General features: G+C 50.5%; 1 protein-coding gene across 1 annotated transcript; it reads left to right on the forward strand.

Moving 5' to 3' along the window:
* The first annotated feature begins 9,727 nt into the window (after window positions 1-9,727).
* Window positions 9,728-23,485, forward strand: LHX5 (LIM homeobox 5). The gene is made up of 5 exons (XM_039505910.1): window positions 9,728-10,347; window positions 12,905-13,128; window positions 14,968-15,245; window positions 17,883-18,048; window positions 22,296-23,485. The coding sequence occupies exons 1-5, from the start codon at window positions 10,175-10,177 to the stop codon at window positions 22,661-22,663; spliced, it is 1,209 nt and encodes a 402-aa protein (XP_039361844.1). The 5' UTR covers window positions 9,728-10,174; the 3' UTR covers window positions 22,664-23,485.

A 23,485-nucleotide genomic window follows, 5' to 3' on the forward strand; every position in this document is an offset into this window, starting at 1 on the left:
CGTCTGCTCCTGAATCAGATCCAAAGGAGAAAAGTGGGACTTTCCGTAAATAAGTATAAAGACTATTTAAAAAAAAACAAACAACTATCGAACCTAAAGTTTAGGAAGAGAGAGGTGTTGGCATTTTCTTGGCGGACACAAGTTTCGTGGCCACGCTGGAGTGAACCCTTCCAGCCATATCATTTCATCTCCCTAGAAGTTAACCCCAGACAGCAGATCGCTCCGCCGCCGCCGGAGTGTGTGTGACTGTGACAACTCACACACCCCACAACAGTCTCCAAGCCGGGCAGCGGGACGTAGGGAAGAGCGGAGTCTCTTAAGTCGGCATTTCGTTTCTTTCCAGTCTGTACTGGGCCGCGCCGGGAACGGACCCGCTTTCGATTCCGCGGAAGGAATCTTGGACCTAACGACAAGGTTTTGTTCTCCGCGAGGAGAGACAGAAAAAAAACAACCCCTGGACTTTGCTTCCCCCCCCCCCCCGCTTTCTGTAAGGGGGTCAGAGTGTGGCCTTCTCAAGCCCCTGGGGTAGATCCGGGAGGCAGGGAATTAAATAAAGTTTCACGAGACACCGCCCTCCGCCCCCATCGGCTCAGTTCACTTCCAAAGACATTGGAAATGACTTTTAAAAAAACCCGCTCCCCCGGCCCCCCCGCTTTGCCTTCTCTCCCCCTGCGGGCCCAGCTCCCAGGTACTGGGCTTCCCCGCGCTGCGTTGAGCTGTGGATGCCGCGAGCTTTCTAATGCAGATTTCCCTTTTAACACTTTCCAAACAAAGGCAAATGAGGGCATTGCCTCGCTATATCAACACGCGATCATTAGCGGCAAATACAGAGACACACACAGCGCGAATTTCTCCACCAGAGTCCGAGTCACTCAAAGGGGCAATTAAACTAACAAGGGGATAGAACAGAAGAACGTTGCAACCAAAATTTGGATCAACAACACTCTGCAAACCCTCCCCCGTGTTAACAAAGGCAGAATAATTATGTCCTGGGCTATTTTCTTCCTGCTGCTGAAGTTTCCAAGGGCTGGCACTTCTGTCTTTCTTCCCAGGCACACTCTTTATACCAAGATTACCATCTTTTATTTCACTGTAAGACAAATGCTAAAAAATAATAATAATAATAATCCAGGTTGGCAAATGTTCGTTTGCCTTTATTAAGTTTGTGTGTGTCTCTCACACACACACACGCCAGCAAACTCAAGATCAAATCTTTGTTCAAGATCCGATCCAATGATCGAAACAAGAGCCAGCCTGCGGTCGGTTCTCTTTCGGATAACCAGCAGCCCGCGCCTGGCCAGGCTGTAGCGGGGAGCAGTACCGCGGGGAGCCGCTGGCAAGAGGCGGGGACGTGGGAAGGATTTGGGCATCGGACACCGCACTAGACTGTTTTGGAGGCGGCTATTTCACGGAGCTGCGCTGGGCGTTACCCCGGGCACTGGGCTCCGGGAGCGCTGGGGGTGGGGAGGGTGCAGGGAAGGGCCCTACAAAAATCCACTTCAAAATCAGTTCTTCAAACGAGCCTTCCAATAAGAAAGCGCGCACCGGCTGGAGACTGGGGACCCCGGAGAGCTTCGCAGGCCAGGGCCTCCCCCAGTGGCTCCCCGCTCCGACCTCGGGGCCTGACCCGTTGAAGTCAGTGGAAGATTCCCCCTTGTCGAGGCTTTGGAGCGGGGACTTGCGCTGCCGGGTCTCCCGGCCGCAGGCTTGGGAAAGGCGCTGGCGCCACGCGCCCAGCCCGCAGCCTGGCCGCAAAGCAGCGGGGCTCGTGGCCGCTAAGGTAACTGGGTCTCGAGCGCGTTGTGCAGCGCACGGGGACCCCCCCCCCCGCCCCCAAACCTCGCTTCTCGGGGCTGGCAGGGCAAGGCAGCTCGGGGTCAAACGAGGCCAGTGGTGCAGGAGCCCGGCCTGGTTCCCCGGGAATGCCAACCCAGGGAGCCTCCGCCTTTTTAAACAGCCCCCGAAGGAGAAACAGGCCTGATTGCTGTGAGGAGCTGTCACTGAATCGAATGACAATTGTGTATAGCTCTGTGTGTGTACAAACCTATACACTACTCTGCCTAACACACATGCGGGTTATACACACGCCTGGATAGAGACTGATACACAATGTGGAGTAGCATTATAATAGGATCCGTATTAAGGGATCTATAGGTCTCGGTGACCTGTCCTATAGAATATTTCTGGGCAACAGCCGTATGTTTACATTCATTCCACCAATGTGGGGTGTGTTTGGGGAGAGAGAAAAGGCTGAAAGATCTGGCCCACCGAGTACATGCATTGCTCCTCTGTGTGTGTGACAGCTTCAAAGTCAGTAACTGAAATCACCCTAAAATACCGTTTGCGTCCGTCCCCCCCCCCCAGCCTCTCCCGAGCCCCCCGGATACACCAGCTGCTTAAATCCGAATCCAGCCACCCCGGAGGAGCAAACGAAGCGTGCCGAGGGTGGGTGGGTTATTTTCTTGTGGGTGTGTGGTGTCATTGTGTTGTGTTTGTCTCTCAAAGATCCAGGCGAGCTGTTTATTTTAAAAAGAGCCCAGCATTAATGTGCATCCGATTTTTACACCGGTGATAAAACACGGGGAAAGCCATGTCGTGCCTCGCCCTTCCGATTTTCTTCTTCAAACGGTATTGATTTAATTTGGTCTGTTTGAGTCTTTCTCTCCCCCGCGCTAGTAATTCAACCCTGCGCCTTTCAAAGTCCTGTTGGGGGCTTAGTTGGTTACCTTCATCTCCCACATCTTCCTCCGAAACAGACTCTGCGGGAGAGCCCGCGGCCGCTCGGAGAGAGAGAAAGATAAAGGAAAGGAAAAATGACACCCACCCACCCCCATCCTTTTTGTCTCGGTAGCACATTCATTCCGTAGGTGAAAGAAATGCCCATTTAAGGAGACAATTAATTACCAGGATTTAATGTATTTGATTTGGTTAATCTCCCACCCACCCCCGTACCCTTTTTCCTGGCATTAGAAATTTAAAAAAAAACGGAACGGAAGATGCCAAGAAAGAAAATCGGATTGGAATTCAGAGGTTGCAGGAGAAAGTCTCCCTAACACTGCAGACCTGCCCAGCTCCAAATGGCTGATGGGCTTCCAGATTCTTATCAAATATTAGTCCAGTTTGTATTTGCATTTAGCCTATAGAGAGAGACCATAGGAAAGACACAGAGAAACACATGTCCTGGGTTGGACAGAGAGATCTTACAAAAATGTGTGTATACACACTCAGGGAGAAAGCGGTCCCTCTGGACAGATGTTTAACTGCAAAGATCTGTTACAATATTTTGCTGTAAATTACTAATCTGAATGCTACCTTTAGAACTACACATTTATAAATATATATGCCCCACCCTGTGCAAAAACACGTGTGTCTTATATGCAGTATAATTATCTTGTTTTGTGTTTGCACATGTGTGTGCTGCAATCGTTGAGGAGGTACTGCAATTATTTTGTGTTGTATATGTGTGCATGCAAGGGTGGGTTATTTTCTTGTGGGTGTGTGGTGTCATTGTGTTGTGTTTGTGCATGAGTGGTGTGTGTGCAGTTATTATTTGGGTGTATGTGAAGACGTGTTATCCTGTTCTGCTTGTGAGTGTAGTGTCACTGATTTTTCTGGGTGCATCCATGTGGTTGCACATTATTATTACTTTGTTTTGTGTAATGTAGTAATGTTATAGTTCCTTGTTCGTAGGTATGTTTCTGTGTGCAGTGGAATTATTGTAGTGTGTGTGTGTGTGTGTGTGTGTGTGTGTGTGCACTGAAGTTCCAAATTCCCCAGCTGCCTTTCCTTTAACCTTGGTATTAATTTAGGACAGATCTCTTTAAACGCTCCTGTAATGCATTCATACGCTGTTGGGGGTTTATCTTTTTTGTACCGTGGGTTATATTTACACCCAAAACAAAATAATTACACTTTTGTTGGAAAAAGAGAGCTGGTGATTAGACTCCGGCTCTTTGCAGCAAAACCCTTTCTCAGTGGTACACCAGTACAATTTTTCACGGCTGGCTGAAATCAAACGCAGGAGGTAATGAATCCTGTGAGCAATTTAAATTTACAATTTGCAACGCAGCCACTCAGAAAGCGCCTATAGCCCAGCCACGAGATTCTTGCTGGGTTTGTTTAATGTTAAAAACTGCACCGTCCCTTTACCAAGGGAAAGGAGGAGATTTTAATGATGAAAATCATGCAAAAAATGTGTTGCCTCTCGAATGACGCAAGTGGGGAGGGGGGAGGTTTGCACAGCATTACCAACGAACTCAAATCGCTTTCACATCACCCTCTTCCAAACTATTATTCCAATGCTTCTACCAAAGCCACTTTTGCAAGAAGGAGCAAATGCAATTTCAATGCAAAATGGGGGAATCCGTCTCTCGGGTTTTTTTAACAGTATTTCAAACCTCCCAGTTGTTCGAGGGGAGCTGTCTTCAGAATAACACTCCCCTGCACAAAATCAACGCACAGCTGTTTAAAGTAACACGGCTAAGATAGACCATTGATGATGATGAACCACGACCAAAAAAAAAAATACTATGAAATATCAACAAACTCGTCTGTGGAGCATCCTAACAGATAGATAATTAATTACAAAACACAAGGGGGAATATGCAAACTGCATATTACAAATTCTACAGGGCTTAACTGATTGGAAACAGATTATTATCTTGTTTGTCTTTTGTCTGTTTTACTTATCCCTCTGCCGTCTGTTGTGTTGTAATGTTGATACACTTAACTCTTGAAAGGGGATTTTTTTTATATAGTAAATTCCATCAACATCTTGTATAAGTGACACTGCTTCTCCATGCATTACCCTGTTAAGACACAATAGGTTTATTAGTTACATATAGGAGGACATTATGTTGCCTGAATAACCATCTGTCACCACTGTTAGCATAGGGGGAATGTGCCCGATAGCTCTTGCTGGGGTTTTGGTTTCTGGCATAACTTGGGAGATTTCCCAAAGAGAAAGCAACCCCCTTTTCCCAAAGCGAATGGGGAAGAAGGGTTTGCTGAGGAAAGCAGTTGCGGGGGGGGGGGGGCTGATGGAAAGCCACAGAACCAAATGACGGTTGTTATCTGCTAGTTGCAGGTGCTGATTGCTCAGGCTAGAGTGACTGCATATTTATTCTCCACATTACCAGTCAAAATAAATACCAGGTGACACAGAGGGACTGGACCCGGGACCTGTAGAGGACACGTTTACTGCGCTGAAAGGAAAACTTCACCTGAGAGGACACACGAAAGAACGTGTGTGTGTGTGTGTGTGTGTTAGAATACTATGTGTGGGTGTCATGTTGCTTGTATCAATCTGTATATAGCATGTGGGTTTAACAGACACAACACCCTATTTGCACTGTTCTTGGCCCATAGTTCTGTTCTTTCTCTGCATTGGTACATACGCGCCAAGATGCAAAGGAACTCACCATGGGTCTAGATTAGTGTGCATATAAGGATGTATGCGTGTGTTTGTATAGAATAGGTGCAAGAACACAGGACAGATATCATCTGAAATGCAGCTGTACATATATAACCGTCTAGACACACATCTCTGCGGTTCATTTCTGCCTGTAGTCATCAGAAAATATTTATAATATATTAAAATGATAGCGAGAGAATTACAACATATGCAGTCTGATGAATACAGGCTGAAATGAACCTCGGATGTGTGTATAGACGGGTACATATCTATGTGCATTATAGGTCTGTATTTTACAGAGCGAGCTAAGACGAGTTGGATAATGGAGCTAGCGGGCTTCTCCTTTTATACCCTGGCAATTTAAACACGCCTCAGTTATTCGTCCGCAGTCTCTGCAAGGCCGAATGCAGAGCGGTCCCCCTTTCTATGGGTCAGACCCTGTGAAACTCTCTGCCCCAGCGGCTCCCCCTTCGCAGTAACGCCGGGCAGGGACATGCCAGCCACACACCGCGTAGTCCGTACGCGCTGCTCGTGGTGGGATTTTTCAGCCTAGTGCGTTTGTGGCCAGGATTAATGAGAAACCGAAATCAATCCGCCTCCTTTCATTTATGGTTTTAACGTCCCTGGATGTGTCCCTGGAAGTTAAAATGCTCCGTGTGAGGGGGGTCACCTGGAGCATATCAAAGACCACAATTACGAGTCTTCCCGGAGTGCGTTTCCTTGAGGGGGCGGGTGGAGGAAGGGCTCCGGTCATAAGACAATCAGTGTGAATTATTTCGTGGTAAATGAACGCACTCACAGACCCTGAGAATAGCTCGGACCTTGCAAAGTACCCGCAGGCTTCGCTTTAGCGGCCTTTCCTGCTCGCGTTATGTGCACACGATGGTAAAATAAATTCTTGGCGTGGGTATCTGGATAGAGCGCGGAGCAGCTTTCCGGGAGCTGGCTGGTGGGTGAAACGTGATGGCTATATAAGGTGCGCAGGTATAAGTGTTCGGATATTAGACATGTGGCCAAATAAACATGAAAAATCGGGATAATTGTTATATTAGGTTAGCTAGCAAATGTGTGTGAATATATGTATAGTAAAGTGTGTATGAATATGTAACAGCAGCGGGTTTAGACTACATACGTCTATAAATTATATATTAGTAAATATTTTATATGTACATAGACAATGAAGCAAACAGACCAAGGGGTGTGTGTGTGTGTGTGTGTGTATATATAATTGTGTGTGTATGTATATATAATTGTGTGTATGTATATATAATTATGTGTGTATATTATGTGTGTGTATATATACACACACACACACACATTGTGTATGTATATATAATTGTGTGTATGTGTGTGTGTGTATATACACACAATGTGTGTGTATAAAAATTGTGTGTGTTTTTTAAATATTCACACATTTGCTTTGTATCTCCAGGAAGAACTATTCCATTGCAAAGCAAAAAACAAAACCGAAAAAACCCACAGGAATTTCCGTGTTGCCCCGAGATACAATATTTTGACCTAACCATTGTAAAAATATTCCCTCCGATTTTTCTCTCCTCCTCCCTCGCGAGACTATTCCCCTGTTTGTGAATTTCAGACTCTGCTGTTTGCTCTGGCGAATGATCCGTTTGTTTATATATTGGACGCAGAACATTAATGGCTATTGACTTGCATTTATCCTACCAGGGGCACCTCTCCGCTACAATGGGGAATTTCCCTATTGACATATTAACTAGTGCAAAACATTCATGAAATACAGGTTTCTGACGTCCCGAGAAGGTGTCAGACACGTTTTTGGTCTCCCGACTTTTAAAAATACAAGAAAACCAACGAACAAGAAGAAACCTCTGTGCCTACAAATAGTTGGCAGGACGCGGTCCTGAAAGAAGACTGGGAAGACTCTCCAGGGGTTTTATTTCCCTTTCCTTTTTGCAGAAGGAGAACGGTATCACCAAACCTCAAGCCAATTACTTTGCCCTCGAAGAAGGGTTTTTAGGAAGTGTACAAGGGAATCTATTTCTCTTATCGAGCCAGCGATGCAGCTGACCGAAGGCTTCTCCCTGCACACCCACCTGGGTTTCTAACGGACCTCGTTTGCTGGTGGTGTTCAGGCGCTTGAGAGAGAGATTATTTTATTTCTAGCAGGATTGCTCCGAGCTGCGTTTAAACTCTGCCCCTCACCCGCTCCTGGCCCCACACGGCTCCCGAAAAAATGCTGCTCTCCACATTGGTGTCTCTTCATTACCAGACTTAATGAAATGACTAACTAAACATTTGGGCACTTCTCCATTAACAATTGCTTTGTGCAACACTTGTCCGGCCCTCCCCTTCTAGAGAGGTGGGAATGGGGGGGGGCACGGACGGAGCAAGAGAACCTTATAACTTAATCTATTGTGCCAGCATTGTCATTTGTCCCTCACATGACAAAAGGAGGAGGAAGCAGGGGATCGGCCTTCCCAACCCCCTCCTCCCCCCAGACACCTAAGTAACAACAACCAAATCCTGCAAACAAACCGTCCCCCCTTGTTTAGCAGGCCAGCTGCAGCCGGCCTCGCTCACTAAGCCATTGTGGATGGATTAATTGAAATACCTGTCTCCAAAACTCGGATTTACACACTTTCAATGCGCTCTTACTGAAACATTTGCAAATATTAGATTTATTAGGTTCAACAAGTACATTAATCCAACGATGCTAAGTGAAATGTACTGATGTCTCTATAGCTATACAGATTCACCTACCTCTAGGGAGATCTATCTATCTATCCATCCATCCATCCATCCCTGTACACTGATAGATTCATAGATTCCAAGGCCAGAAGGGACCATTGTGAACATCTAGTCTGACCTGCTGTGTAACAGGCCCGAGAACTTCCCGCAAAATTCCTAGAGCAGAGCTTTTAGAGAAAAAAAAATCTCATCTTGAGGTTCTTCACTATTGTTGTGCATTTGTATCTGTTTAACTGTATTTCCATCTATCCATCTATGGCTACACCCACTAATCTGTCTATTGTTATTTATTCTTATCTATCCTATATCGATTGCTGTACCTTCTCAGATGGTCTCCCCAAACATTCCAATCTACCTAACCATCTATAGACATTCTTCACTCTGGTTATACAGTCTGATCTAATTAATTTTCAGTCTATTTCTCTGTTGCTAGCTAGATCATCTATCAATAACATTTTATCATCTAATCTATTTTATCTATTGCTATAGCTTATCATTTATCTAATTGCTAGATAGATGATCTCTCAACATTTTATCATCTATCTATTGCTATACCTTCTCATCTATCTATCTATCTATCTAGCAGTTTAAGACAACAACTTTTATTTTAACTCAGACATATTTTCAGCTCTAGAACATTTCTTTAAAAAGGTTAATTCGTTCGAGCCATCACCTTGCGCACAAGGTGACTGGGTAATTTAAAAGTCCGCAGGACCTGAAATTAAAGAGAAAAATCATATACAACAGCACAAGAACAGCGAGGCTCTCTCTTTCCAAAGGGGGGTTGCTTTCCTGCTTCTCCTCCCTTCGTTCTCATGTTGACTCTGGTTTTAAAGATGTTGTAAATTACTCAAAGTAAATCTTTTTTTAAATGCCCCCTCCCGCCCCGCAATCTGTATAACAAAGGCCAACTAGCTCGCCAGGGGGTCAATTACCTTCATATCAGAGAAGTACAAAACAGATAACTTTTCATTCCAAGACATTGTCTGAACCTGCCTTCTCCTGGGGGGCCCTCCCCTCAGCATGCCAGTGGCCTAAACACCCCCTAGATCGGGGTCCTTTGGCTTTTCTCTTTTTTTATTTGGATTCATGGAGATTACTTGACAAAAGAGCAAGAATTTCCACCTTTTCTGCTTATGCAAAGAGGCCATTAGCTGCTTTCACTGGCTTTCTGTTGACACTGAGGCGAAACAGAGTTTGTTTTGCAGGTGCGGTGACCTCCCCGAGGTCTCATTCCCCCCAGCGCCCCCAGAAGAGAAAGATAAAATATTAGCCCCCCCCCCTCCACCGCAAAAAATAATTCGAATCTGCACCCACCCACCCCTGCAAACAAAATAAAGGTAAATACTTACTTAGCCCCCGCACCAGGTAAAACCTACTACTCAACAATAGTGGTGCCTTGTTTTTTTCCCTCTGTGCCAAGCACAAGGCTGGAGCCAATTTAGATATGCTATAAATTAAGAGGTTGCCATGGCCACCGCCTTCTCATTGGCCCTCGGCCTCGCTACGTTCCGCGAGACGTCACCAAATCTGAATAAGGATGCGCGAATTACTAAACTGGGAGACAAAGCTGAAGATGGGAACAGCGTGAAAGTGGAGAAAAGTCCCAACCAGCCCTCTCCACGCAGGAACACGGGGCTCCTGGCTTTTTATGGTGATTGTGTGTTGTTATTAATCCCGTTCGTGGACCGGCTGCTTCCACAGAGGCGCTGATGCTGCTCCAGGCCGAGATGCTGCTAAATTGAAAGGCACCGGGAGAGTCACCCCACCGGGATATCTTTGCTCGCCTTCCCCCCACTGAACCTGCTGGAAGAGGTGCGAGGGGCGTGGGGGAAGAGAGGCATCGGCCTTAGTGGAGGGGGTCTGGAAAGCCCTCGCGGCACTTGTCGGCTGCCCTCAGGGCGCCCGGGAGAAGAAGGCACGAAGCTGCTAGCGGTGTTCTCCGTTTCCACCCCCCTTGCGATCGCTTGCGGCGGCGGGGTGGGGGTTGTCTTCTGCTTTAGTTTGCCGGTCTCGCCTTCCTCTGCGGAGGTCATGATGGTGCATTGTGCAGGCTGCGAGCGGCCCATCTTGGACAGGTTTCTGCTGAACGTGTTGGACAGGGCATGGCACATTAAATGCGTCCAGTGCTGCGAATGCAAGTGCAACCTGACTGAGAAATGCTTCTCCAGGGAAGGCAAGCTTTATTGCAAAAACGACTTTTTCAGGTAAGTCCCGCAAGAAGGAGGCAAACCCCTTCCTCAGCTGCTTGGCTAGCATAGCGGGGCAAGGTTATCTAGCGATACCCTACTTGGGTGCTGCGCCTAGGTTCCTAGCCACACGCTGAGAGCTCTCGGTTATTGGCACATTGCTGGAGTCTGCTCCATCGGTCGCTGTGGACTGCTCATGCTGCAAAAGGTGTCAGATCTATATGCCACTCCATTGCCCCCAAAGGAACCCCATATGTTCCTATAGGGGGTATCATTTATTATCCGCCCGCCAGATCGGTTTCAGGGATTTTTAAAATCCGCGGTACCTATTGTCAATTTCCTCCTTTTGCGATATTCCCCAGAGTTTTCTGTACAGAAGGGAAGATCCTAGAACTGGGGGAGGGGGGCACATGACTCCAGGCTCCTTGGTCGCTCGGTAACCCGATTCGAATGTTTTTAATTTAGGTATATGCACGAGGTTGAGCCAGATCCGAGCTGATCGTATGCCAGGCGAGAGGGCACGGGTTTGTAGGTTACTTAAAAAAAAATCATTCTGGTGTGGAGAAGAATAAAACTTTTCTCAGCAGAAAACTGATTTTCGAATGCTCCGGGCTTTAAAAGCAAAGCCACCTCTATTGCGGAGAGGCAGAGCAGAAATCAGAATCAATCCCAACTAAAGTGCACAGAGAAGAGAGAGCGGAATATGGGGGGGCATCCACAAACTCCTTTGCCCCGACATTCCAGCCTGACTTGGGAATTCTCAAACGCACACGAAAGTTCCTAGCAAGACTTTGTGGTTTAATTGGCTGTGCATGCACAGAGCAAACTTGTCCTGCACCACCCCCCACACCCCTTTTCTTTTAAATCAACAAATGAACTCATTGAAAATGTAAAATCGCCCTAAATATCGCCTGGCCTTTTGTTTCTGGCTGTAATTGAGGTAAATGTGGGCATTTGTTTAGCTAAAGGGTGAAAAGCTCAGGGGGTGATTAATACAGAGGGGGGGAGACGGCAGTTTTCCTAGTCCTGTAGGCCCTAATGAAGGTGAATTTGAATAGGTTAAGTGTCACACTCGCCTTTACACATGTAAACTACTTTTAATGGCCCCTATGCATTCAGCACCCCTCCCGCTGCAACTCCTTAAATGCCTTTAATGATTTTTGATAAGGTGCAGATGAGCTAATTATGCTCCAGGATAAGACAAAAAAAATGACTTATGACTTCTAATGTTTTCACTAAATCAACGTCATGGAAAGTGAAGCGGTTCGAAGTTGTGTTTAAACAAGGGAGGGAAAAACAGTTTTATTTCTCCCCTTATCCCCCATCGTCCACCCCACTTCCACGAGTGCCCCCCAAACCTCCAGGGAGCCCGAATCAACGCCCCAAAGTGGAAACTAAAATATCTGCTTTGAAAAAACAGGTAGGATCCTGCTGCTTGATAGTGATCATTCACTAGGGAAAATATTCCCTTTCTGCAATGCAAAATAATCATAATAATAATTAATTAATAACAACTAATAAATAAATCGGAGGGGTCTGGAATGCTGAATAAAAGGAGGTCAAAACTCGAACCATTTTCAGCACTGGTGTGGGGAAGGGGGAGACCATTTTTAGGATCCTCACATCCCCTCTCCCCACCCGTGTTTTGAATTCCATAAGCAGCCCCCTGTGTTTCTCTTCTGGGTCTAACCACCCCGCTAACCAAAGTGTCCTGGTGGCCGAAAATGACATAATTGAAGAGAACACGAATATTCATACGAATTATGACTGTGCGGGAAGATCCATTGGTTACCTCCTGTGCCCTCGCGAAATGCAGCCTGACAAAAGGATGCAAACGCTCTGCCGCTTTCCGGTGCATACAACGGGGTGTAAAAATCGCTCCATAAATCCCGCGAAACCAAAGCGGGTCGTTATTTTTTACACCGACCCGTGGCTGCTCCTTGAAGCGGCCCACCCGGAGCACACGCGTTCTCGCGCCTAGATAAGAACCTGATCCCCTTCCCTCGCCTTCTGCGGAGCTGCAATCTAGCGCCCTATTTATGTCTGCCCCAAAATACAGCTCCGAAAATGGGCCCTTCGCCTTCCAACTTGGGCGCCCCGGAGAGAAGGATTGTTCCTTCCTCCGCGCCGTGTCTGAGCCAAAGCTGTAGGTAAGGTCGGGCCCGCTTTTTACCTGCCGCAGATATGGGGGGGACCAAACAAAACAGACACCCCAGAATATTTCCCGTGGAGAGGGAACTATTAAAGTGGGGGTGAGGGGGTGTCCATTTGTATGGAGTCAAACAAGGGCAGTCACGCGTAAATGCGAGTCCTCTCTTGGGCTGCTTGAGACGCGCTTTGCTCGCCACGAGAGGAATAATTTTGCGCACGCATTTTGCAGGCGACCAAATCCGCTTTCCTTTCATTGTCGCGATCCAGGCAATTGCTTTAATGGCCTCATCTCTCGCCCCCCTCCACCCACGCGCCTGCAGTTGGGGACGAGGCACTTATAGACTGGAGGGGACTCTGAGGCCGGGCCGCGAAGCACCCGGGTATTTATCTTCCTCCCGTCTCTCTCTCTCGCTCCGTTTTTTAGGAGGTTCGGTACCAAATGCGCAGGCTGCTCCCAAGGCATCTCTCCAAGCGACCTCGTCAGGAAAGCCCGAAGCAAAGTCTTTCACCTGAACTGTTTCACGTGCATGGTTTGCAACAAACAGCTCTCCACGGGAGAGGAACTTTATATCATAGACGAAAACAAATTTGTTTGCAAAGAGGACTATTTGAACTCGCCCAGCTTAAAGGAAGGGAGCCTCAACTCAGGTATGGAGCCTCCGCCAGCCTCTAACCCGGTGCGGGACCTTAGAGCATAGGTGTGAATTCAAAAAAGCGTCGGGGGGGGGGGTTAGTTTCAGATTCCAAGTCTTTTTTGTATTGGTCTCTCTCTCTCTCTCTCTCTCTCTCTCTCACACACACACACACACACACACACACACACACACACTGAGCTATAGCTGTCGGATACCCACAACCGTGGGTGTGTTGGGTGGGGGGAATCCTTTCCCGATTTATTATTTTCGATCTTTATACACACATCTGTCCCCCCCCCCCTTTTTTTTCTTTTGTCCTATTTCTGAAAATATTTGCGGTTCAGAGAGGGTGGAGGGAGAGTAGAAAAGTGGACTGAAAACTGGAGGGGAGGGGGGAAGGCGCTGGAGGGGAGGAGGATGGAGGCCTTCCAGGATTGGAAGTGGAAAACGAAGAGATATTTCCATTTTAAACAAAATCCAGGCCGCTCCTTCAGCGGGTGCTGGGGGAAAGCGGCCGTTGTCAATTGCATCTACAGACCCAGCCGGGAACGTGTGACCAGCCCGGGGAAGGGGATGTGGGAGTTTGGGGAGACAGGTGTTTTTTTCCGGGTTCCTGTTTGATTTGGCCACCAACATTACCTTCCCCTAAACTCCCCCCACGCTCTGCGATCTTACAAAAAGCCCATGGCCTGGGATATTTTCCCGGCTTCCTTACATGTGAAGAGAACCCAGACAAAGCCCCAAGCCCTCAGGGGAGCGATCCGGTCACGGCCATGGGGCTAACGGCGTCCGAGGCCTTCCACCTCCTCCCTCTACAGAGAAACTTCCTTCCTTTCCCCTAGAATCACATACAACTCCTCCGATTTTCCTTCCTTTCTTCCTCCCGCTCTGCCTTTCCCCCTGTGGCGCCAGAGCCCCTCAAGAAGGGATCTGAATACCCCAGCCCCCCAGCTCTGTTAGTCTGCTATGTCCGTGTCTCATCGGGGCGGGTGTGGACAGAACAGGCGAGTCACCTACCCATGAGCACGCGTTGTGGACCCGATCCTTGGAAGTTGTCTCTGCATCGGGGCGGCGGGATCGGGCCCTCACTGGCCCAGCGGTCTGTGCCTGGGGCCTGTGCTCAGCCCCTTTCCCTGGGCTCTGTCTCCTTTCAGCACCTGCGGCTGCATCTTGCCAGGCGAGCAGGGGTTGCCCGGCGGGCTTCACATTAGGGCCCTGTTTGGGGGTGGGCCCATTTCCGAGCCCGGGGTCAGGGGTTCGCTGGCTCCGAAGCGTGGGGGGATGAGTCAGGGCCAAGGCGGTGAATGAACTCCCCGAGGCCAGGTGGCTACAGCCAAGGCTTAAATTGTGGCGGTGGGTTCTTGGTCCCCAGACGTGGCTCGGTTTGTGCCTGAAAGGAAAACGCTCAGCTGGTCCAAACGAAAGCGCTTCCTTCCCCAGTGTGGGAGCCTCGGGCCTGGGACAGCTCCCTCTGAGCCAATGGGCTGCAAATCTGCCATCCGGATCCAGTCACCCTGGTGTAAATCCGATGCGACGCCACCGAAGCCAGGGGTTTCACACCGGAGTCACACCCTCTGCCTGCTCCAGTGGCAGAAAAGGCCAGGGGTGCTGTGCGGCCCTGTTGCCACATAGACCGAGGAGCCCGTTTTGCTGCTAATTCAGACCCCTCGTTAACTCTTGGTGGTGTTCACTGGGGAGTGATTGACTCGTGTTACATTAGCGCAGAGAGGCAGGAGGATCTGGCCTCCAGAGAAGTTCAACCCCCTCGGCTCCCCGGCCTGGGAGGGACAGTGGGGGTGAGGGTCCCATCTCTGCCCAGAGTCATCCATCTCCCCCTGCCTCTCCCTTGCAGTGTCCTCCTGCACAGACAGAAGTTTGTCCCCGGATCTCCAGGACCCCATGCAGGACGATACAAAGGAAACAGACAACTCCACCTCCTCGGACAAAGAGACCACCAACAACGAGAACGAGGAACAGAACTCGGGGACCAAGAGGAGGGGGCCGCGGACTACAATTAAAGCCAAGCAACTGGAGACGCTCAAGGCTGCCTTTGCTGCTACCCCCAAACCCACCAGGCACATCCGGGAACAGCTGGCCCAGGAGACGGGGCTCAACATGAGAGTGATCCAGGTACAGACAAGCCCGGCTACAAGGCGGGAAAAGGAGAAAGGATCAAAACCAGGGACTAGCGTGACCGCCCATAGCATCGCCATCTGCTTACCCAGCTGGGGCGAGCACTTGTACTAGCCATTCCTGCCTACCTCTCCATTGGGTCACAGCGCCCAGCCACCTGCTTTTGTTACATCACAGCCTGTCGCCATGGAGATGACTGTGACGTCCCAAGCGCAGCAGTGTGACTTCAGGTGGACCCGTGGGCTGTGAGAGGGGGGAGGAAATGGTGACATTTAAAGAAAAGGGATCTGGCAAGCTGCCAAAGTGTCGGAGGAAATTGGCATATAAACAAAGGCGAGGCCAAGCAGCTCTTTGCTGTGAATATCTCCCCTTTGTAAACATTACGCACGCCCCTTTAACAGGCTTTAGGAATGAGGTCACCCCCCATTTTACAGCTGGGGAAACTGAGGCAGGGAAGTGATTGGCTCAGGCGCACCCCTCTGGCTTGTGGCAAAGCTGGGACTCGAGCCCAGGGCGCCTCACTCCCACCCCACTGCTCAGTTCCTACTGTATCTCCCGCGGGGTTATCAGGATACTGAACGTTTCCTCTCGCCTAGCCAAGAGGCCAATTTCCTGTTGTCAATATTATGATAACAGGTCTAGTAACTGGTCACTGTTAGTACTGGCGATGGTGATCAGAGATTTTGTCTCTAGTTATATAATTGTTTTCTTCATCTGGCGCGTCCTCAGGCAAAACCCAGCGCTCAGTCTCCCTCTCAAGCGTTCTCCTCCAAAGCCCAGTGAACTCAATGGAAAGACTCCAGCCTCTGGCGCTGGCCCTTACTCCACCCACGCAGGCCTGGAGCTGTGGGACTCAGCCTCCTCGGTGGGAGCTGGAGCCCCCACGCACTCCGGACTCTTGAGTGAGCGCTCCAAAGTGGAGCGACTCCCATTGACTTCAGTGAGCTTTGGATCAGACCCAAGTTCCCTAAGGACCTGACTCAGCTCCCCTTGAGGTCAATGAAACGGCTCCGGTTGACATCAGTGGGAGCTGAAGCCAACGAAAATGGAGGCCATAACCAAGCAATGGTCCCCCCTGACTCCGGGTCTGCCGGCTGTATCTGGTGCTGGGTTACACCTCCAGCCAACAGCGGGTGGGAAGTTCTCCCAAGCGCGGTGCCAACCTGCAGCCTCAGCCTCCCTTCGCTTTCCTGCTGACTGATCTGAAGCCCTGTCAGTTCTTCACTAAAATCTCTTGCTCCTGTACTTGCCTGGAGGAACTTTCAGGCTAAGCCAGTCAGCGCAAGAGAGATCAGAGCCCCTCCCCCCAAAAAACATATTTCCATGAATCATAAATTACAAGTATAAAAAAAACCCTTTGTAAAGCATAGTGGGGTCTAGAGAAGAAATTAACTCCAGTCCTTTCAACTGGGTCAACCCGAGAGCTGTCTCCATCTTGACATCTTGCAACAAGATATAGTTACAGAATTGGTTAAGAGAATCTGCACGTTTATATTAACGTGGAAATGGGCGGCGGGGGGGGGATAGACACAATCCCCAAAACAGAGGCAGATTGAGAAGAACCAGAGAAGTATGTTCGGGTCTCTTGCTACTACTAAAGTAATATACGCGTTTTTGCTGTACTGCGGGCAAATATACAGTGTTGAGCGTGTGAAAAAAAAATTGTCTCAGGCCAAACAAAAGGGGGGATGAAGGGTTCTGGATTTCATCTCTGAAATCTGCAAGATGGGAAAATGTCCAAGAATTCCCCCCTCCCCCCCCCTTTAGCATCGGGCGCTGTACATATTCATTCCTTTACCTAGGTCTCTGTGTTCTCATTGATCGCTATGCATTTCTGTCTCTGTTGCTCTACGTGTCTGTCGATGGCTGGATAGCTAGATTAGGAAAGCAGGCACCCCCACAGCTGTTTGTAGTTTGAAAAGTCCCTTTAATTGCCTTTATGAATATGTCTTCCAGGCTTTAGGGGAGGGGGGTGGGAAGCGCACTTCATTATAAACCTCTCCAAGGGTGTGCAAAAATCCTTCACTCTTGGATGGTTCTGAGTTCACTCGCAACTTTCCTCTTCTTTTTAATTCAAAGCCAAGCTGCTGCATTGGCTAAACTGCAGAGTTTAATCCCCCGGTTGAAAGTTTCTCCTCATTTTTCTTCAGAGCCTCTTCGCCTGCCTCTTGTAAAGGGTCCAGAAAGTACCCAGCCTGTCCAAAGCATGGAAAAGCGGATCTTCGGGGAGCCTGTCAGTTGGCGGGGGGAGGATGTGACTTGCTGCTGCCTTCATCTGGCAAATCCTGCAGGGAAAAACTTGGAACGTCTTGGGGCGATCATGTGGAGGGAACCCGCCTCTTAGCTGGCATCCTCTTAGCACCAGCTTCCTGCTCTGGCTGTGTATGTGTGCACCGCGGCAGATCCGCGCGCCCCTGCGTTACAGAGCTCAATCAGCGCGTTAGTCGATTAATCTAGAGACACATAGTGCAAGAGTCAGGCCGGGCCGGTTAAAAGCGGGCAGATCCGAACAAATGAATCACCTTGTGCCTGCCCCTCCAAAGCGCCCGCGTGGCTTGGCAGGGCCTTGGGAGACGGCTGGGCTGGGGGTGGGTGTTGTCACCACGTTGCTGAGGTTGTTGAATTTGCCCGCAGGTTTGGTTCCAGAACCGAAGGTCCAAAGAGAGGCGAATGAAACAGCTGAGCGCGCTGGGGGCCAGGCGGCACGCCTTCTTCAGGAGTCCGCGGCGCATGCGCCCGCTGGGGGGCAGGCTGGATGAGTCTGAGATGCTGGGTTCTACCCCTTACACTTATTACGGAGGTAACGAGCGTTTTATGGATCACTTCCGGGATGACCTCCTAACACTCCTGGTAGCCAAACATTGTAAAAAACCAGACACACACAGATCCCAGCGCAAACAAATGAAGGCTGCAGGAGCCTTTCTGTCTGTCTTCCTTTCTTGATCATTTTTCATTCTTTCACTTTTCTTTCTTTCATTTTTATTTGATCATAGTTCTATCTTTCTTTCGTGTTCATCCGTTCATTTGTTCGTTTGTATTTGATTATTGTTCGTTTTCATCTTTCTTTCTTTCTTGTTCATCCATTCATTTGTTAATTTTTATTTGATCATTGTTCATTCTTTCATTTTTTTCTCTCTTGTTAATCGATGTATTTGTTCGTTCTTTTCTATTTGATCATTGTTCTTTCTTTCTTTTGTTTTCCTTTGGGTCATTTGTCCTTTCTCTCTCGTTTCTGTTTATTCTTTCTTTTGCCACCTTTAGAAATGAAGCCTCTGAAGTTTGAACTCTACCGCATTTTAGAGCGTTTCACTGTGTCTTTTCAACGGGAGAGCCCGCTGCTCGCACCCTGTGGTAGCTGGCCGTGAGACTCTGGAGTTTGTCTTTAAGGGAAGGTCTTGATGCTTTCTCCCAATCCGGTTCACGCCCCTTCTTCCTTCCAAAGTGCTAGCTCCGGATTCTGTTCATTGTTTTCACCTTTCCCGGCTGGGCACGGGGGAAGGAAGTTGTGGGTCTGGTAAAGTTGTTACCTTCTGTGCCCTGAACCGAACCTCGTCCGAATCCAGCAAATTCTGGCGCGTAGGCCTTTGTCCGATTGCCGGGAGCCCCGCAGCCCGGAGAAGTCGGGGAGCGGGGTTTCTCCAGGTGTGTCTCCTTCTACTCCGAGGTTGTACATCGACGGGAGGAGGTGCGTTGGGGGCGGGGCTTTGCCTCCCGTCCCGTGCCCCTAGGGTTAGATCGCACCCATGCGCTGCCGTTGCAATCTGGGGTTCCCAAGAGAAAGGGACGAGTTAACCTCCGGCTAAAGCCCCTCTCCGTCCCGTGCTGGAAGGGGAGGCTCCGGATTTCACAGGAACTGTGCGGGGGGGGGGGGCACAGGGAAGCTCCGCTGTGATGCCGTAGGGCTCGCTCCTTCAAACTTTACTACGGGGAGTAAATTTACTACTCCGGCGCGCGATCCTGCCCTGGTTACCTTACTCCTGTCCACAGCCAGGGGCCGGATTCTGACCTCAGTTACCCCTGGTGTGAATCCGGAGTCACTCCGGTGTAGCCGACCCCGGATTCTGGCTCTGCAGGACTCGTCGCCCGAGTAAAGTTTACTCCCGGGAGTAAACGCTCCGGATTTAGACCCATAGCTGTTAAATGATCATGAAAACCGCCGCACAGACAGGAGGAGAAACATTCCTTCCCTGCGGCTTGGGGGCTGTTTCCTGGACAGAGGAGAGGCGCAGAGGGGTGGCTGTGTTTGTGTCGGTTCGGTTTTTGAGGCGGAAGGGGGTTCCCTTGTCTTCCCGTCCCTCCCGTAGAAATACATCGCATGGCAATGGAGCGCGCTCCTGCCCTGACACAGCTTGGGTGGGTTTTTAAGGAAGCAGCATCTTTAGAGAAAGTAACGCGTGAAAGGCGGGGGCCGCCCTGCTCTGCCGCTGCTCCCCAGCAGCGAAACCCGGGGGTGTTGGGAGTTCACTCAGCGCCCCGCTAGACTCGCGCTTCTGCAAACCCGCCGCAGGCGCTCGGCGTCCAGGGGGGCCGGGCAGCCACAGCCCTGGGTTGTAGCGGAAACTTGCTGGACCCCAGGAGTTTAAATACAGCATCTTCCCGGACTTCCCCTCTTCCCATCCCTGCACCCTTGTCTCTTTCCTTCCATCCCTCCACCCCTTCTTCTTTCCTTCTTCTCATCCCTTCCTCGTTCTTTCCATCCCTCCATCCCTTCTTCTCCCCATCCCTCCATCCTTGTCTCTTTCCTTCTTTTCACCCCTCCATCTCTTTCTTTCCATCCCTCCATCCTCGTCTCTTTCTTTCTTCTCATCTCTCCTTCTTTCTTTCCATCCTTCCATCCCTTCTTCTTTCATTTTCATCCCTCCATCCTTTTCTCTTTCTTTCCATCCCTTCTTCTTTCCATCCCTTCTTCTTTCTATCCCTCCATTCCTTCTTCTTTCTTTCTTTTCATCCCCCATACGTCTTTCTTTCTTTCTTTCTTTCTTTCTTTCTTTCCATCCCTCCATATCTTCCTCTTTCTTTCCATCCTTCCAACCCTTCTCCATCTTTCCTTCACTTTCTTTCCACCCCTCCCTCTCTCTGTCTCTCTCTTCTCACCCCCCCCCCCCCCGCTGCTCATTGGCCCGGAGATACCGATCACGGATCATTCTCGCCCAGAAACCAACGCGCTAAGGCCTCAACTGGCCAAGGCAGCGGGTAGGAGGGAAGGTGAGGGCCGGTTGCCATGACTTTGCCACCCTTCCTGTGGCATCTGTTTGAAGGGTCCCCCCCCGTACACACACCCCGCCCTCCCTCGCCTTGAATGCGAGCTCAGCTTGTCGAGATCCCCTCTAATCCCCCTGTTAGAGATTCCGTCCGGTCCTTGGCCAAGTTTGCACCCCTGCAGCAAGCAAGAAAGGGCCATTGTGATGAAGCTGTCTGCCTGAACAGAGCCCCGCTCCCGCCCGGCCCCCGCCCCCCCCGCGTGTGTGCCCGGGAACAAAGCTCCAGCTGCACCCTTTTGTACCTCTTTCAGACGGCATTTGTTCCAATTACCTCCGCGCTCCCGGAGCATATGGAAGGTCACTATCACAGGGGCCGGGCCCCGCGGGTTTGCTCGGTCTTTGCTCCCCCTCCCCGCTCGGGCCATGTGGCCCCGGGAAATCCGGCACTTTCCCCACATGCGGCGGCCGATCTCTCCCTAGCGGCGCCTGATGGGGTGCGGGGGGGGGGCACTGAAGGCAGCTTAGGATGTGGGGGGCTGCAAGTTGGAGCTAGCCCTAGCTGGGGGGTGCCAGCCGGCCTGGCTGCTGCGTGAGCCGAGGGCTTAGAAAAATGATCCTTCACTTGCACCCCTGCCATTGCTGAGCGGGGGGAAAACCCTCCTTTACTTTCCTTCTGTGCCAGCTAAATAAGACATTTCCCCCCATCCAGCCATTTGCACAACCCCGCCATCCTGTGTCTAGAGAGACCCCCCCTGCAGTTGTGAGTGTCGATTTTTTTTTTATAGACAGTGACACCTTTTCTAGTTCTTTTTAATTTTCGGTCAGTTACAATTCCGGAGACTATTTTGGTTTTAGGGCTGGAAAGAAATTCAGCGCGTTCAGCTCCTCCCGCCCCCAGCGGTTTCTAATCAGGTCCCAGATTTCGCGACTTCCGCTATTTTCAAAGATTCCGACTGCGCTGCTGCGGTTTTGGGGGGTATTCGGGAGTGTTCGCTTGTCAGGGTGACCGCGCAATCAGTGGCGATGTCACCGAGGCGGTTAATCGAATTAAACACGCCATCTTTTCCCACCCGCTCCTGTTGATTTCAAGCAAACCCTTTCAAAATGATAAGCTGACCCCCTCGCCCAGTTCTTAGACGGGTTTTTATCGTTCTCTCTCCTCCGCAAGAATTTCCGCTCTCTCTGGTTAGCGGAAGACGTTGGCTTTATTAACGGCTACACTCATTAGTGTCCGGTTAGGAATCTATTTAATCTGTTGTTTTGCACATGATGGACGGGGGCTACTCTGCAGCTTAGTGGCTTCCGAAAAAGCGTGCAAGTGTCCCATAAAAATCTCTGCCACTGCTCAAAATGTGCCGGGTTCTGATCCTAGCCCTTGCTGGCCCGGGATAATGGTAGGACCCCAGCAACGCGTTTGGTCCAATCCCTTCCTGGCTTTTATCACCGAATCTGGCAATCGGGGTCATTAGGCTGGGGGAGGGGGGGCAGCCAATGAAAGAAGCAGCCGGCAAATAAATGCCGATCGCCGAGCTCCACCGGAGAGTCGCTTTCATGAGCTGCTCTTCTGCGGTGGAGCAAAGGCGACTGGCCAGACGGGGGATCCACCCCTCTGCGGGCGAAGGAGCGGGGTGACCGGGCCCGCGGCCGCCTTTGTGGGCGCGTTGCAGAGAGGTGCCCGCCTGCCCCTCGGGGCGCGTCCCTACGCGCAGGCAGGTCGCAGCCGCTGCTGGGGGTGGGAGGCTGGGGGCCGCTAGCTCCGAGAACCCCTCGGGCTCTGCGCTGGGCTGGGGAAGCTCCGGAACGCCCCGGCCCCGCCTCACCCTCCTCTCTCTCTCCCCTGCTCCAGATTACCAAGGCGATTACTACGGGCCCGGCGGGAACTACGATTTTTTCCCCCACGGGCCTCCCTCGCAAGCCCAGTCCCCAGCAGACTCCAGCTACCTTCCGACCTCAGGGCCCGGCTCCACGCCCCTGGGGCCCCTGGAGCCCCCGCTGCCCGGACACCACGCCTCCGAAAACCAAAGGTACACCGACATGATCTCGCACCCCGACACCCCGAGCCCCGAGCCGGGCCTGACCGGCTCGCTGCACCCCATCCCCGGCGAGGTCTTCAGCGGCGGCCCCAGCCCCCCGTTCTCCATGTCCAGCAACAGCGGCTACAGCGGGCCCCTCTCGCACCCAAACCAGGAGCTGAACGAGGCAGCGGTGTGGTAGGGCTGAGCCAGCCAGCGCGGGGCGCGGGGGACCCCCGGATCCCTCTGCCCCAGGCAGATCCCGCCTCCTCGGCCCAGCCCCGGCTAAGACACCGGGAACCAAAACCGGCCGCCGGACACTGATGCCAAAATTCTCCGGGGTCCCCCCACGCCCCAAGCCAACAGGACCGCAGGCCGCTGGGGCTCCCCGCACTCAGTGTCTTTCTTCCTCGCCACGTGTTAGCGGGCACGGTGCCGAGACGTGCCAGTGCTGACTAACCTCTGCAAGCATCTGAAGCAGCATCTCTTGGACCAAAGCTGAACTGGACTGGATCACAGATTTCCTGACTGACTGAACTTCATACTTTTCGGGGGAGGGGCGGGGGCTTTTTCTTTCTTTCTTTCTTTTTGCTCCATCCAGAATTGCATCTTTTTTAATCTTAATCTGGAAAGGGGGGGGAACCCCTCGTAATCCACTTTTTTTTTTTTATTGGAAGGTTGGTTTTGTGGTGATGGAGGTGGGAATGGGAACTGGTGTGTCTTGCAAAAGGAAACCTTCACTGATGACAAGGCGCCCCCTCGTGGTTAGTTCTGGCTCAGCTTTCCAGGACTTTTAATGTTTGGAGAGACTTCCATTGGGGTTTGTTTTGTTTTCCACTGGGCAGAAATATAACTAAAACTACCAATAAAAAAGCGATCCAAGTCTGAATGTCTCTGGCAAACACCACTTCAAACCCAAAAGTTTATTGGAGGCTACACGGATTGAAGGATGTATTATAGTTTTTGCTTCTAGTTTCTTTATTTTGTATAAAGAAGAAACAAATAAAGTATGTTTTTGTGTTTA

Source organism: Mauremys reevesii, linkage group 18 (genome assembly GCF_016161935.1).
Source record: "Mauremys reevesii isolate NIE-2019 linkage group 18, ASM1616193v1, whole genome shotgun sequence".
Classification (NCBI taxonomy): Eukaryota; Metazoa; Chordata; order Testudines; family Geoemydidae; genus Mauremys; species Mauremys reevesii.

Coding starts and splice junctions, on each gene's coding strand:
- LHX5 (XM_039505910.1), top strand. CDS start 10,175: ATGATGGTGCATTGTGCAGGCTGCGAGCGGCCCATCTTGGACAGGTTT. Junction 10,348..12,904: donor TGCAAAAACGACTTTTTCAG/GTAAGTCCCGCA, acceptor TCCGTTTTTTAG/GAGGTTCGGTACCAAATGCG. Junction 13,129..14,967: donor GGAAGGGAGCCTCAACTCAG/GTATGGAGCCTC, acceptor TCTCCCTTGCAG/TGTCCTCCTGCACAGACAGA.